General features: G+C 38.4%; 1 protein-coding gene across 1 annotated transcript in view; it reads left to right on the top strand.

Moving 5' to 3' along the window:
- Nucleotides 1-12,519, top strand: part of STON2 (stonin 2) — a gene marked incomplete at both ends in the record, with an annotated part of 51,559 nt that extends 39,040 nt beyond the window's left edge. The window contains 3 exons of the mRNA XM_079536824.1: nucleotides 4,839-6,671; nucleotides 11,174-11,376; nucleotides 12,436-12,519. Coding sequence (XP_079392950.1) covers nucleotides 4,839-6,671; nucleotides 11,174-11,376; nucleotides 12,436-12,519 — 2,120 coding nt within the window. The remainder of the gene's footprint in view (nucleotides 1-4,838; nucleotides 6,672-11,173; nucleotides 11,377-12,435) is intronic.
- Between the last annotated feature and the right edge of the window lie 1,395 nt (nucleotides 12,520-13,914).

The following is a 13,914-nucleotide window of genomic DNA, read 5'->3' as shown; positions in this document are numbered from 1 at the left end:
AATGATTAAACTTATTTTGGGACTTGTGATGAATTTGCAGCAGTTAGCCAAGCAACGGGAATCATATTTAAATAGTCATTAACCCACTGCTGGGTACAAGCTCTTCAGTATTTTGTATTAGAATTACTGCAGATTTGGGACAGAACTACACTAGGTTAAATCACCTAATTACATAGCCTATGTAATACATAGCCTATGAGACAGATGTCTTAATAGGATGTGACAAAACATGGTGAAAATACAATGATGAATCCATTCAACATAATCTGAGAAGCCTTTTAAGCAGGAGGAGTAGGAACAAGAAAGGGAACCACAGCAAGAAAAGGTCAGTGACTGTACTTTGTGCCTGCAAGTTACGTAGCTGGTGATTATTGTTCTGAAATACCTCTTAGTTGTGCTGTAAATCATGAAGTTAAAAACATTACTTCTTAACTGACAGTTCAGCAAAATGGAGAACCAGATTATTGGCCAGCATAATAAAATAGGAGGCATCACTTTTGTAGCTGTTGTACCTTCCAGCCTGCTGGATGTTTGTGCTCAAAGGGTTTGGGGCTTTCTGCCCCTCATTGCCCTAACTTGAGAAGAGACAATTGCCTCTTCTTCTGTCTCCAAAATCTGTTCTGAATCTCATGGAAGGAAAATGTCCTGCAGGTTGGTAGAGAGTATTTCCAAGTACCCCCTAAATGCTACCAATACTGGTTGGTAGTAAAGCTACACGGGAAGCATATGGAGGTAATAACTGTTATCCTCTCAGGGACGTTCTCTGTGCAAATAAACATTAACTTCTCATTGGCAAGACAGCTGTGGTTCTTCGAGCTGCAGAATTTTATAAATAAATTCCATGGTACTTTTTTGCTGTAGTCTTGTTCAGCAAAATCGTTAGAATAATTTAGACTGATGTCTGCAGCAGTAACATGTGATTCTCCACCATTAACAGAGCTGTGATAAACAGGAAAGCTTGCAGAAGCCAGCTTTCATAGCATGTAGCAAACCTGAAACTCTTCACAAATGCAGTGAAAGAGCAGAAGTATTTAATGAACAAGTTTATAGGTTTCTGTCCAGCTTATGTAATATTTGCACACTTACACTGTGTTCTTTGTGAAATAAGAATAATCACTTCAGATGAAGTTTGGCATTAGTGACAGAATCTTTATTTAGATTATTTAGATTTGTTCCAAGCTAGTTAGTATCAAGAGGAAATAGACAAGTAGTCAGTGATTTAAAAATCCGGGCTTTTGCTCAGATGTATTTTTTAACATAGTAATTTTATCCAGCTTTCTTTTCAATAGATCTGCCACACCTTCAAATCTTTCTACTTGTGGGACACTGTTTCTATCATAAACAGTTTGCAGGGTATCAATGTCCTTTAACAGCTGGATGTGTGCCTTCCCTTTGGGCATAAGTTAGGTGATACTGCATGGTCATTTGGGCCAAAAGAGATTAAATGGAAAAATGAAAAGATAAAACAATAAAGAGGACCAGAGCCTTCTTTCCTTTCAGTGGGTTATATACCAAATGTTCTATATCTATTATATCATAGTACAGTTTTTCAGTTTATCATATAGAAATAATTGAGCATTTTGCTGCTGAACATTCGTAAAGCCAACAAAACATTAGGAGGCCTTTGGATGGAAAAAAAAAATGGTGCAATTCTACAAGGCATTTTGTTGTTCACCAGGAATTATATATTTCCATATAATTTAATGGCTTGGTAATGATGTACACACGTGCATGTAATAAGGTACAACTAGTGCTAGCTGGGGACACTACTTAGGTGAGAGAATGAGAGCAGAGCTGTATAGTAGATTCATACAGGGAAAGGACGTAGAGATACTGTCCTCTTTTCCTTCCTGATAAACATCCTGCTGTGTTGTGTAGATGGGCTGGAGGAACCTTTCAGATTAGAATCTGACAAGGCAGACAAATTGAAAATGTTTTAATTCGGCCAAATAAACACTTATCAAAGTCATTTGCTTAGGAAAGAAACGATGGTCAATCAAGAAGGGAAAAACATGTCCTCCATGTTGATCACTTCCTCCCTTTTTTTTTTTTTTTTTTAATTCAGATTGAATCCTTCTCAGTCAGGAGCCACTCTGTGGGTGTAAGACTGTTCATCAAGTCATCTTCTTGATTTTATTTTCTAGGAAGGAATTTTAAAAACACTTATGGAAACAAAGTAGTAAACCAATTAGCTTAGCTGTTCATCTGAGGATTTGTTTTCTTAAATGACCTCTCCCAGAACTATAGTGTCTTTCCAAGTTGAAAGACATTTACATTATAGACATTATCATCTGTGTTGAGGATCTTGCCAAAAGCAAAGATGAGAAAAAAACTTCAAGTTATTGTCTGAGCTATCTGACATCTGGATTTTTCACCATGAGATATTTTTCTTTCCACAGAAGTTACAGTATTTCTCTTGAGATATACACACTGCTTCATCTAGTTCTCAGAAAGCTTCTTTGAATACTTAGCTGCATTATCATACTGTTATTTTTATCCTCCCTGCTATTAGTGGTACTCTCACAAAACTGAAAAACTGTCTTTCTAGAACTAGCTTTGTAATCTTCAAGTATTTGTGAATTCGCCATTTGGTACTTTGGCAAGAGAAGAATTTACTGAATTTACTTTGAGGAAGAAAGGTTATTTCTCTTTCCAAATTTGATACTTTCTTGTATCAATTCAAATAATGATTTATTGTTTTTTCTATAGAATAAAGTTACACAAATGCTTACATTTACAAAACTATATTTAATGCTTCAGTGGTATTTCTAAGAGTCTCAGTTAAAACAAACGCACACACAAAAAAGAAAATAGTTTCTTTTATAAAATGTCTTCAGTTTAGAAAGAAAATCTGTAGGGTGAATTCTGTCTGGGTTTTATACAAACTCTAAAGGAATTTGGCTCATCTTCCTCTCTAAAATTTGCTATAAGCGTTAATACTTCATTTTGGAGTTATGCTTGGTTTCTGCAATTCAAAAGCTGAAATACAGGAAAAGAAAAAATTATAACTCCAAGCAGAGAAGAGTTGTGTTCTTGAGAAACTGATGTTCTCATCACAGGACTATTAGAAGTCCTAGAAGGAATGAATAATGTTTTTCCAGAAATACCATAAAAACAGAGTTTCTTATTACATCCTTCCACTGCTTTTGCTTTCTTCTGGGAATTACATGCTTACTGACCAAAATATTGGGAAAACATGAGACAGTACAGAAGGTGTCAGTATGGACTTGAGGATCAGGTTTGTCGTGGTGTTTTGTTTTCTTTTTTTAAATTGTTTGTTAAGGATGTGGTTGTGGACGATAATCTGTTTGTTTTGGTTTTTTTTTAATCCACAGATCTATTTGTAGTCTGGTGGCAAAACTAATGTATAAGGGACCCACTGCTATACACAGTGGTGCAACCAGTAGCAGGGACTACAGGCAGACTTTGTGCAATGGTAGAAGTGAAAGGACAGGCTAGAGATGAAAATCTGAGAAACTGAGGTAGTGAAACTTCTTTTCCAAGAAGTGGAACACTTTCTAATGAGTGAGTAGTCTGTAAAAGATGCTTTTTCTTGATATTACTTTATTACTGCAGTGGCTTGAAAAATAATTTGATTTTATTCCACTTTATATAAAATTCTCAATTACAATAACCTGTAGAACTTACATAAAGCGTTTTATGATTAGATCAAAGAGTTGGGTGATCTTGATACAGCTGGGATGAGAGGAGCAGAAAATCAAATAATCCAAAGCATTATAACAAGCTAATGTCAGGACTTTGGCTAAGATGAATATTCCTTATTTCATACTCTAAATTGAGCTGAAATGAGAATTCAGACTGTCTATTATAGTTTATGCAGAATGAGAATCAAGCTCATCTATCTTGGTAACTGATAGCAGTTTGAATACGGACTTCAATATTTTGCTTTTGTTGTTATTGTAAAATAAGTTCACATCAGAGATGTACAGCCAAAGTGAAGTGCTACATTTTGCAGTCACTTTTCTGTTTTTGCTGAAAAACTGTGTGTTGTGTAAAACATGATCTGTATATTTATCAGAAGTAAAAGGCACAAATGCTTGCCCTTCTGTATGATACGCAGGGCAAACCTGTGGTGCAACCACAGATTTTAATTTAATACTTTCATTCATCAGCACAGTGGAAAGAAAACAGGAAGAAAACCCTGTAATCTCTGCATGCTGAAAAAGTGATGCTCATTTTGGGGAACACCTTATTACTGCTGCAGCTATCTCCTCCAGAAAGAGCTGGGATTGAAATAGCACAGTACAATGCTGGCTTCTGGGGAAATGTCTTGGCAGAGTCTGAGACAAGGAGAGTGATCAAGGGAGTCTTGTTCTGGCAGAGGTTTGAGGACAGCTCCCATAATGCAAGCCAAAACTACATTTTTCTTTATCCAAATGTACATTTCTAGACTATAGATTCTCCACAAGATTGTCAGAGACATCTCTGGACTGGCAGACAATTTCCCACTGTGTAAGCTACAGAGCACATCTTCTGAAAACATCTAGGGTAAAAATGCCACCTAGGCACCTTTTATGGTGCCTTTTTTTCTTAGGTCATTGTGTTGGAATGAGAGCTAAGAGATACAATCACTATTATCATTCCTTCTGTACTTCTTCCTGCTTTCCTTTTCTGTGTTCAACTGCCTATTTAAAAGCGAATCTATTTCTTTATTAATTCTTGCCATATTCTACAGAATATTATCCAAGTTTCTTCTATCTTTCTCACACAGCATGCTACTGTGCAGACAGCGCTTTTCTTTTAGTGCAGAGAACTAGATAATTTCAGAATAATTAGCTGAAATTTCCTCCCCTCCCCTCTTTTTTTTTTTTTTAAAGACAGTTCCTCATCTTTCCAAGAAGATGAAGAGGTAGATATGGAGGCTGTCAACTGGCAGCTGAACAACACCTTGAATGGCCGTTCTGCTGCACCAACCACAGTTCGCTTTCCCAGCTGGGTGACTTTTGATGACAATGAAATCAGTTGTTCACCACAGAATCTTTCTCCTTTGAAAATAGACACCTCACCTCCAGAAACACAGGCTCCAGATGTTAACTTTAACCTCAGTGCATCATTTAAGAAACGAGAACGTCCCAAAAGCACATTGGGTGACCTCTCCAAAATTCAAAAACTGGATCTCTCTTCTTTAACCAAGTTGCCTTCTCTTGAAACACCACCATGGAGTGCTACTAATCCCTTCTTGGATGAGTCTCTTCAAGATGTCCAACCCTCACCCATCAATCCATTCAGCTCATTCTTTGAGGAGCGAGACAGGCGTTCCAAAAGCTCTTCTGTCTCCAGTGTTCCAGGCAAAAGCCAAAGAGACTCCCTTGTTATTCTCCATCATGAACCTGATACCATCAGTTTCCAAGAGGCAAACAAAAGTGTAACTCATGTAGATGCTGTGGAGCAGCTGAAACAACTCCAGATTGGAGACCCAGATTATGTGAGCAGCCCTACCTTGCCCGATGATGACCCAACAATGCCATATGATCCAGATGCCACTTTATTTAACCTGGCACCATCTCAGCCAAAGGATGGATGGCCAATGATGCTCAGAATCCCAGAGAAGAAGAATATTATGTCATCCAGGCACTGGGGACCAATATATGTGAAGCTGACTGACAGTGGATATATTCAGCTTTTCTATGAGAAAGGATTGGAGAAACCTTTCCGTGAATTCAAACTTGAAATCAATCATGAGATTTCAGAGCGCAAACTGCAGAACTATGATGAGAATGGAAGGATACACAGTGTGAGATTGGATCGCACAACCTACAAGGAGAAAAAGAAGTATCAGCCTAAACCAGCCATTGCTCACACAGCAGAGAGAGAGCAAATCATCAAGCTTGGTACTACAGATTATCAGGACTTCCTAAGCTTCATCAGTGCTGTGCAAGACACGCTGATGAACCTGCCAGCCTCATCAACAGATCTGAGCACAGTGGGACTAAACTATCAAGAAGAAGAAATTACTGTTGATGTCAGGGATGAGTTTCATGGCATTTTGGCCAAAGGAGACAGTGTGATTCTCCAGCACAGTGTGCTGACGCATATATATGTTCTGAGCTTCCTTTCAGGCCTGGCAGAATGCAGACTGGGTCTTAACGATATCCTAATCAAAGGGAATGAAATAGTTGCAAGGCAAGACATTATGCCCACTACTACCACAAAGTGGATTAAATTATACAGCTGTCGGTTCCATTCATGTGTGGATGAGGACATGTTTAATAACTCTCGTATTATCCTGTTTAACCCCTTGGATGCTTGCCGATTTGAACTGATGCGATTCAGAACTGTTTTTGCTGAGAAAACTTTGCCTTTCACACTGAGGACAGCAGCCAGCATCAATGGTGCTGAGGTGGAGGTACAGAGCTGGCTGATGATGTCCACTGCGTTCTCTTCTAATCGTGACCCTTTAACTCAGGTCCCTTGTGAAAATGTTATGATCCGCTACCCAGTGCCAAATGAGTGGGTGAAGAACTTCCGCCGGGAAAGTGTCCTGGGGGAAAAATCTTTGAAAGCCAAGGTGAATAAGGGGGCTACTTTTGGATCAACCAGTCTGTCTGGTTCTGAGCCAGTCATGAGAGTTACCTTGGGAACTGCCAAATATGAGCATGCCTTTAATTCCATTGTATGGAGAATAAACCGACTGCCTGACAAAAACTCAGGTGAGTTGTGCATACCATCTATCTCTACAGGAGTAAACTTAAAGAAGTTATGTATTTTGGAAGACAGGGAATACCGTGTTTACATGGTGAGAGATAAATCATTCTTCGCAATGAAGGGCATCAGATAGTTACACACTGCATTTATCTGACCCTTCATTGCAGTAGTTTTAATTATCCTGCCAACACTACTAATTATAAAAACTGATTGGGGTTTTCCAGATGCAAAAATATGCCTTCTTTCTCAGCTTTTATGAGTACACTATGGAATTTCTGCATCAAACATCTCTGTGTGTTTAGCACTGTTATTGGAAGCAAGGCTGTTTTGATTGACTTCCAAAGACAAGATGCTATGCTACATGACTAAATAACAAGTCATGTGCTGTAGTTCTAACACATTTGATTTGTATTTCATTCATTTCCATTCATCGCCATTGCCATGCAAATGCACTGGCCAGTGCTATGTACTTTGACATGTACACTGCAATTAATCCTTAGTGTTTGGAGTGGGAGGTTGTAAGAGGGCAGAAAGTATAGTTGCAACTATTATAAAGAATGTTCTGCAATTACTAGTTGTGGTTATGCTTCTGTGATCAGTGCAGACAGGTAAATGCAGCTTAATCTCAAAGAGAAAATACCAACATAAAATCCACAAGTCTTTGCATTTCTCCTAAATTGTTAATAATTAAACATTCAAATAATACGTGCAAGCTACTGTTCACTTCAGCCATTGCTGCTATTTGTTCCACTTCCAACTCTTCATTCTGGGCAATAATATCAAGATAAATTAGGTTTATTTTTTACATACAGTGAACGCTACTTCTTGATTTTTTTCATCTAGACTTTTAAAAATGTATGCATATTTTTAGTATTGATGCTGTAGTAATGTAGCTCTATGACTGAGTGCGTTTATGTGTTTGGTGTTTCCTGAAAAAAGTTTAGTGTTGGATCAGATCTGACACTTTCTAAGTGCAGCTGTTTATCCCAAGTTTAGGCTGCAGTGTTAGCAAAACATTGATCCAGGTCTTCTAAGCTTTTGGATCACATTTCAGCCCAGAGACACCAGGTTACACCGTAGGTTACAAATTTGTAGGGATATCATGGACAAAAGTGAGGACTCCTGTTTTCTGTAATGCAGGTCATAAGAAGAGAGAGAGCTCGGGAACTCATAAAATATTGCAATGAAAAATTAACCTCAGGCTGTGTATGAGCAACAACCTGCTTGTGAGGAAAATCTCACTGTGCCATCTGTATAAGCTCTGGGAATGAGATGCTGTGAAACTGGGCCTTCTGTGGCATCTCCTTTCCAAAGATCTCATTACGCCATATTGATGTTTCAGCTGGGAAAATGTAAGCCCCCAGACTTTAACACAACCGCAGAAGAAGCCTGTAGCAAACAAGGAGAAGAGACAGAACTCCTGGCTCTGTTCAGTCTGCTGCAAGGCAATGCTCTCTTACCCACTGCAGCTCCAAGGGAGATGTTTATCTATGGCTCTTGCTTCCTTTATCTTGTCCCTCCCAGTGTGAGGCTTCATTACACATGCCCTGTGTCTGGGGAAATGAATCACACTCGGCACTGCTGCTGGCACCCTGCCACAGAGCACCTATCCATCAGTGTCACTGTGCAGTGCACAGGGCTGTAGTATTTGTTTACATCCTGAAAGGAAGAGAGTGTCCTCACCTCTCCGGTCAGGCCAGATGTAATTTCAGGGAAAGGAAGGGCCTTGCAAGCACTGCCTTGGCAGGGACACATGGGGTATATGAGAGGGAAGGAATCTAAAAGTGATGACAGGATAGGTTAAGTGTAGCTCAATTCTAACCTTGTCTTTCAAGGGCTATTTACATTTCTTGACAGTACTCATTCCATGGCTTTCCTTACTCAGAGTATGAGGCAAACAAAGAGGGGTGTACACGGAACCACTCAAGAGCATTGATTTATGAGGGTGAACTAGGGAAGTTTATTCCTGTTCCTTCTTAGATTTGGCTGATGGACCACATACACTTCTGATCACGTTATAAGAATGCATAGTCTGCTCCCAGCCTTGCGCATTCTTGATAGTATCCAGCCCTACCCACAGGTTTACACAATAGCTCATCTCCTCCCAGTTACAGCAGTCTCTATAAATGACAGTGTTTTCAACATCTAAGTATAAGAATGTTCCTTGAACTCACACTCAATGCTCTCTTACCACCGCACCTGCAGCTCACCCCTGGCAACACTTTGGGTCCCTTTAGGTGTCTGGTCCACTGCCTTAGACAAAGTGTTTGCTTCTGACTATGGGTTGGAAAGTGTATGACAATTGAAGGACTGTGTGTACTCTGACTATAATTTGACCTAGAAAACTAATGTGGATTGCATTTTAATGAGCATATTGCTGAAATCATTTATAAGGTAACTTAGTAAATGTTATACTGCCTTTCTTTTATTCACAACTAAGACAGTCACAGCATTTGACAAAGAAAGGCCCTGCAGAGTTTCACATACAGCAGTCTGGGCTCAAGGTGTTTCTGTTTTTTATTAATCCACCAGCAAAATGTTAAGAAAATATCCACCAGCCACCAGTCATGGGAAAACACTCCTGGAATGGGGCAGGGCTGCAGCCTCTAAGTGGGGCTTGGGTCTGGATGTTGAACTTGAGCCCAGTTTGGTTGAGGGTCCCCAAAATGCTGCCCACTGCACCCTCTGCAGTAAATTAAATCCTGTAATGCAAACATGTTAGGACATCAGAGGGCTTTGGAACAGATTCCCTCCAATCACAGTAAGCCAAGTGTCTCTATGAATTACATTACGAGGTCCATGATAGTCATAATGGAATGCTAGTAGCTCAAGGAAGCAGGAGGCTCAGAAGAAAATCAGTCTGGTCATTTCCTCCTGATTTTATTAGAAAAGTGCATGTGTCGGTTGTAGAGGGAGCTCTGAATGAGCCTTCTGAGCACACACAAGGTGCACAGAAGTTGTCCATTGTGTGCCTCAGGTTACTAATGATCACTGATTTACTCAGTATTTCTTTCAGTGGTGGAATTGCTCTCATAATCTGTTTGCTTGGTTGTCTACTGTGCTGATCTGGTTTACATTAATAACTTCTATATTTCTTTGAGCATTGTGCGTGGTCTTTTCTTGTAGTTGGTATTCCTACTGGAAGAAATTAAATTATTGAAATTGCATTGTAAAGTGAATTTAAATAAATTCGGATATTTCTTACTATTTGAATTAATTCAAATTAATGAAATAAATATTTCATGGGATCAGGTTGTTTCTAACTCTAAACTACAACTGTAGGCATTTCTGAAGGCTCTCTACCTTGATCAGCTTTCCTGTAATGTAAGTAGGACAGGTAGGGAGCCTCTTATTAAGGTGTGTGGACATTCCACACTTCAGAGCCTTATGTGTTCTGCTACAGGTTAACATTGTAGGCTGAAATATTATATGCTAAGTTTGGGGAAATTTTTAAATTGAATTTCTGCCCAAATTTTTCAGTCATTCCAGAAAATGAAGTTAGGAGAAAATGCAGTTTAGGCCATATCCAGCAGTTACCAGAACTAGGGCTGCTGTGCCTTGCACTGGGAGGGGAATATTATTTATCTTTCTTATTGAGCTTGGGATTGCTTTTCTTTGTTCGGTTTGTTTTGTTTTTACAAAAAAAAAATTATAATGGGATCCCTTCAGTCAGAAATCCTGAAGTAGCTGTGAGTGTTCTCATCCTCATTTGGCAGAGAGAGAAAGGGAGGCACAAAACCTAAATGGCTTGCTCAAGAGCTTAGGGAGTTGACAGTAGTAAAAAATATAACAAATCTAACTTAACTAGCAGTTCTACTTCATTTTTTTAAACATATGTGCTGTCCAGCAAAACAAGGTGAAGAATATATAATAGCAAAAAGTTATCATGTACTGATGACAGAACTAAACGCGGTTGGTTTCTCACCTTTCCATCTTTAATGACTAGCCATCTTGTGGAGGGTTAGAATGACGAATAAATTGTTACTTCCAAGATGTGTACAAATATGCTTTTTGAACCCTGGAAAGTTTAATGTTATCCAGTATGTTTGCTTTCACAATATATGGGGGTAGCCATTTCAAAAATAAATATGAGATATCTGTCAAATCTACCTTTACTTACTATCAATGCATGATATTTTAGAAGGATATGCCACAGTGTTCTTAGCATGTTAAACAGACTCAGAGAATAAGAGGGAAAATATCTTTACCTATGGTGGTTGATTTACATCTTGAATTGTCACCCACTAAAAGCAAATTGGACTGATTGACAGTCATTTTTTTGCAGTTCATTTAATTTATTTACTCTGACTAATTAAACTGAACTGAAACTCCAGCATATGGAGTTTCAATGCCATTAAAACAGATAAGATCCTGACACTTGATGCAAAGTAGTTCACCCAGGCAGATTCTCAGTTTCTTGCTGTTTCATGATGTTGCTTTTACCTAGATGCAGTCTTCTCTCAACAAAGCAAGACAACTTTCATGACTGTTTTGTCTCTTTTTCCAGCTTCTGGCCATCCACACTGCTTCTTCTGTCACCTAGAGCTTGGCTCTGACCGGGAAGTGCCTTCCAGTTTTGTCCGCCATGTAGATGTGGAATTTGACATGCCCACTACTTCTGCATCCAAAGCCACTGTTCGGTCTATCTCTGTTGAGGACAAGATTGGTGTGAGAAAGTGGGTCAACTATTCAGCACACTACAGTTACAAGGTAAAAATGAGCATTTGTCACCATGGTTACTTTGCATACTTCATTGTCTTGAAAAGTCTAGGCAAACCAATGGGAATTTGATATGTCAGGTTCTGTTGCAGTGGCTCCCCATGTGCAGCCTGCAGATTCATGGCAGACAAGCTGAGGATTATGGTTCAGTGAAAATGGGATAACACTTCTTACAGTGGCTTTGTGGAAGAGCATGCATACAACAGTTCCTGGCGAAAAGCTGATAAAGTAGGAGTGTGAATAGAAACTTTTGCTACAGTGGGAGTTTTACAGTGGGAGTACTACAGCAGACAAAAGGATAACATTTCTTCTGTGCTTATTATTTTTTTCTGCTTGCCCTAAGGAGACAAACAGATGGGAAAATACACAATATGTATACCTGCCAAGAATCTTGATGCCAGACTTGCATGGTAGATGATCACTCAGCTGACAAATGGGCATTCTACCTCCTTCTGTAAGAACAATTATGAGAGATACTGAAAAGATTCTCATGGCAAATATTTTTAATGTGAAATACTATTAGATTTTTAGTAGTATCTGAAATTTCAGAGAGATTATATTTGATCTTCCTAACTATCCCTTCTAAGAATTAAACACTCAATTGTCCCTGAATTTTTGGAGGTATCAAAATTTAGAAGAAAGATACAGATGTGCCTTTTGCAAATAAACCTCTTTGCTTTCATCAGTTGCTTTGCAGAGTTTAAAACTGAGACTAGTCTTCTGCTGTCATGTAGAAAGCCACCTCTGCAGGTTTGGTTCTGGGTTTGGATTCAAAATATAGATGGGACTGGGAATGAAAAAAAATGAGACCAATTCTATTCCCGATGTTTTTTCTTCCAGGAATTGTTATGACGCTGTTGAGTTATAAAATTGTTTGGATTTGACTCAAAACGTTATAGAAAATCAAATCCATCTTTCCCTCCTCAATCTATTACTCTTTACAATCCTCTCATTTTACCAAGACTTGCATCATCTGAGCAGTGACCAATAAGGATTTTTCAATTTTCGTGGTTTTTTTTCTCATTATCAATGTTGTTTTTCCTCTGTCAGGTAGAAATAGAGCAGAAGAAAAGCTTGAGTGAGGATCTAAAGGGAGAAGATGCTGCAGATCTCAATGAATGTGCCATACAGTGAAGGAATATCAGTGTTCAAGTCAAACTAACAGACTGGAAGAAAGGACTTGCAGATTTTGGTATTTTTCTTTTAAAAGTATGGAGTATTACTTTTGAAATAATGCTTTCAAGATTTTTATTTTTCCTGTAATTAACTGTATCTTGAGAAGAAGGTCACCAGTAATTTGTTTGGAGTGGACCCACGGGCTGGAACAATTAAAGTACTTATCACCAATACGTTTGATGTATTGACAGAATGAGTCACTTTACAGTCAAGCCTGCTTTTTGTGCTTCTTCACCATCTGGGTTCTGCACTGAACACCATCACAGCCAAATCTGAAAGCAGTCTTCATCTCACGATCTTATCCTCCTGCAATAGGCATTTTTCCTGTATTTTGCTTGGTTTGGTCATCAGCAGATTCACTTCCTTCTGAACTGTCAAATAAAAGCCAGGGAACATCAAGTGAAGCAGTGATATGAAGTTTCATTTTTGAAGTCATCAACAGATTGAAAACCCTGGAGCATCATCATGGAGAATCAACAGATTCTACATGTTAAACATAGTAAACATCAAGCAAACAAGCTATTGGCAGTACAGCTAATCATGTAACCATTCTTCTACTTACCCTTTCCTGCCTTGTTCTCTGAACTGTGCTGTCATTGTGCACATTTTCATGGGGTTTGGGCAAGCTGCAAGAATCCTGCAATTTCTTAGAATTTTCATGTGCTACTCAGGGCTGTCCTGTTATTTTGACTGAACAGGGTTACAGCTGCTAGTAACAGGGAATGTGTTATAGTAGAGATGATACTGAAGGGACTTTTCTGAAATTAGATCATTCCTAAATAGAAAGATATTTAAGGGAAATACATTGTTTGTTGTTTTTTTTTTGTTGTTGTTTTATGCTCTCTTGAAAGGATAAGACGGATGGTTATCGAAAATGTCAGAGCAGTATTACTTTAACAAGGTTTTTTGCCTTCCCCAAACTCCTTGGAAGTCTCTCCTTGTTTGCCACACAATATTGCTTTCATGTTCTATCTTTAACCTACCATATAAGTAATTTTTCTGCAGCTATCTTTATAAAATCCCAGGTAACTGAGACACAAAATATTTTTTCAAAAATTTAAAACAAGCTTCCATCATGGAGACTTCTAGATCTCCAGCTAACCGAAAGTAGAAGCAAGTTTCAAACCTTCTTTCTGGGAAAAAAAAAAATAAATAAAAAAAAAAGCAGAAGGCAAAAATCACTCGTTCATATATTTTTTCAGAAAAGAAAACAGTGTTCAGAACACTTACTTTTTATATCTGTTTCCATGGTTTCCATAATATTTTGTCTGAAGATAGTTTTTAATGTAAAAAAAAAAGTAATTTATTAAATCATTTATCTTTTGAAAGATTTCTACTGACTTTAAAATCACA

This window comes from Tetrao urogallus (genome assembly GCF_951394365.1).
Source record: "Tetrao urogallus genome assembly, chromosome: 6".
Taxonomy (NCBI): Eukaryota; Metazoa; Chordata; class Aves; order Galliformes; family Phasianidae; genus Tetrao; species Tetrao urogallus.
The sequence above is the reverse complement of the archived record's forward strand: the minus strand, read 5'-3'. Positions and strand labels throughout refer to the sequence as shown.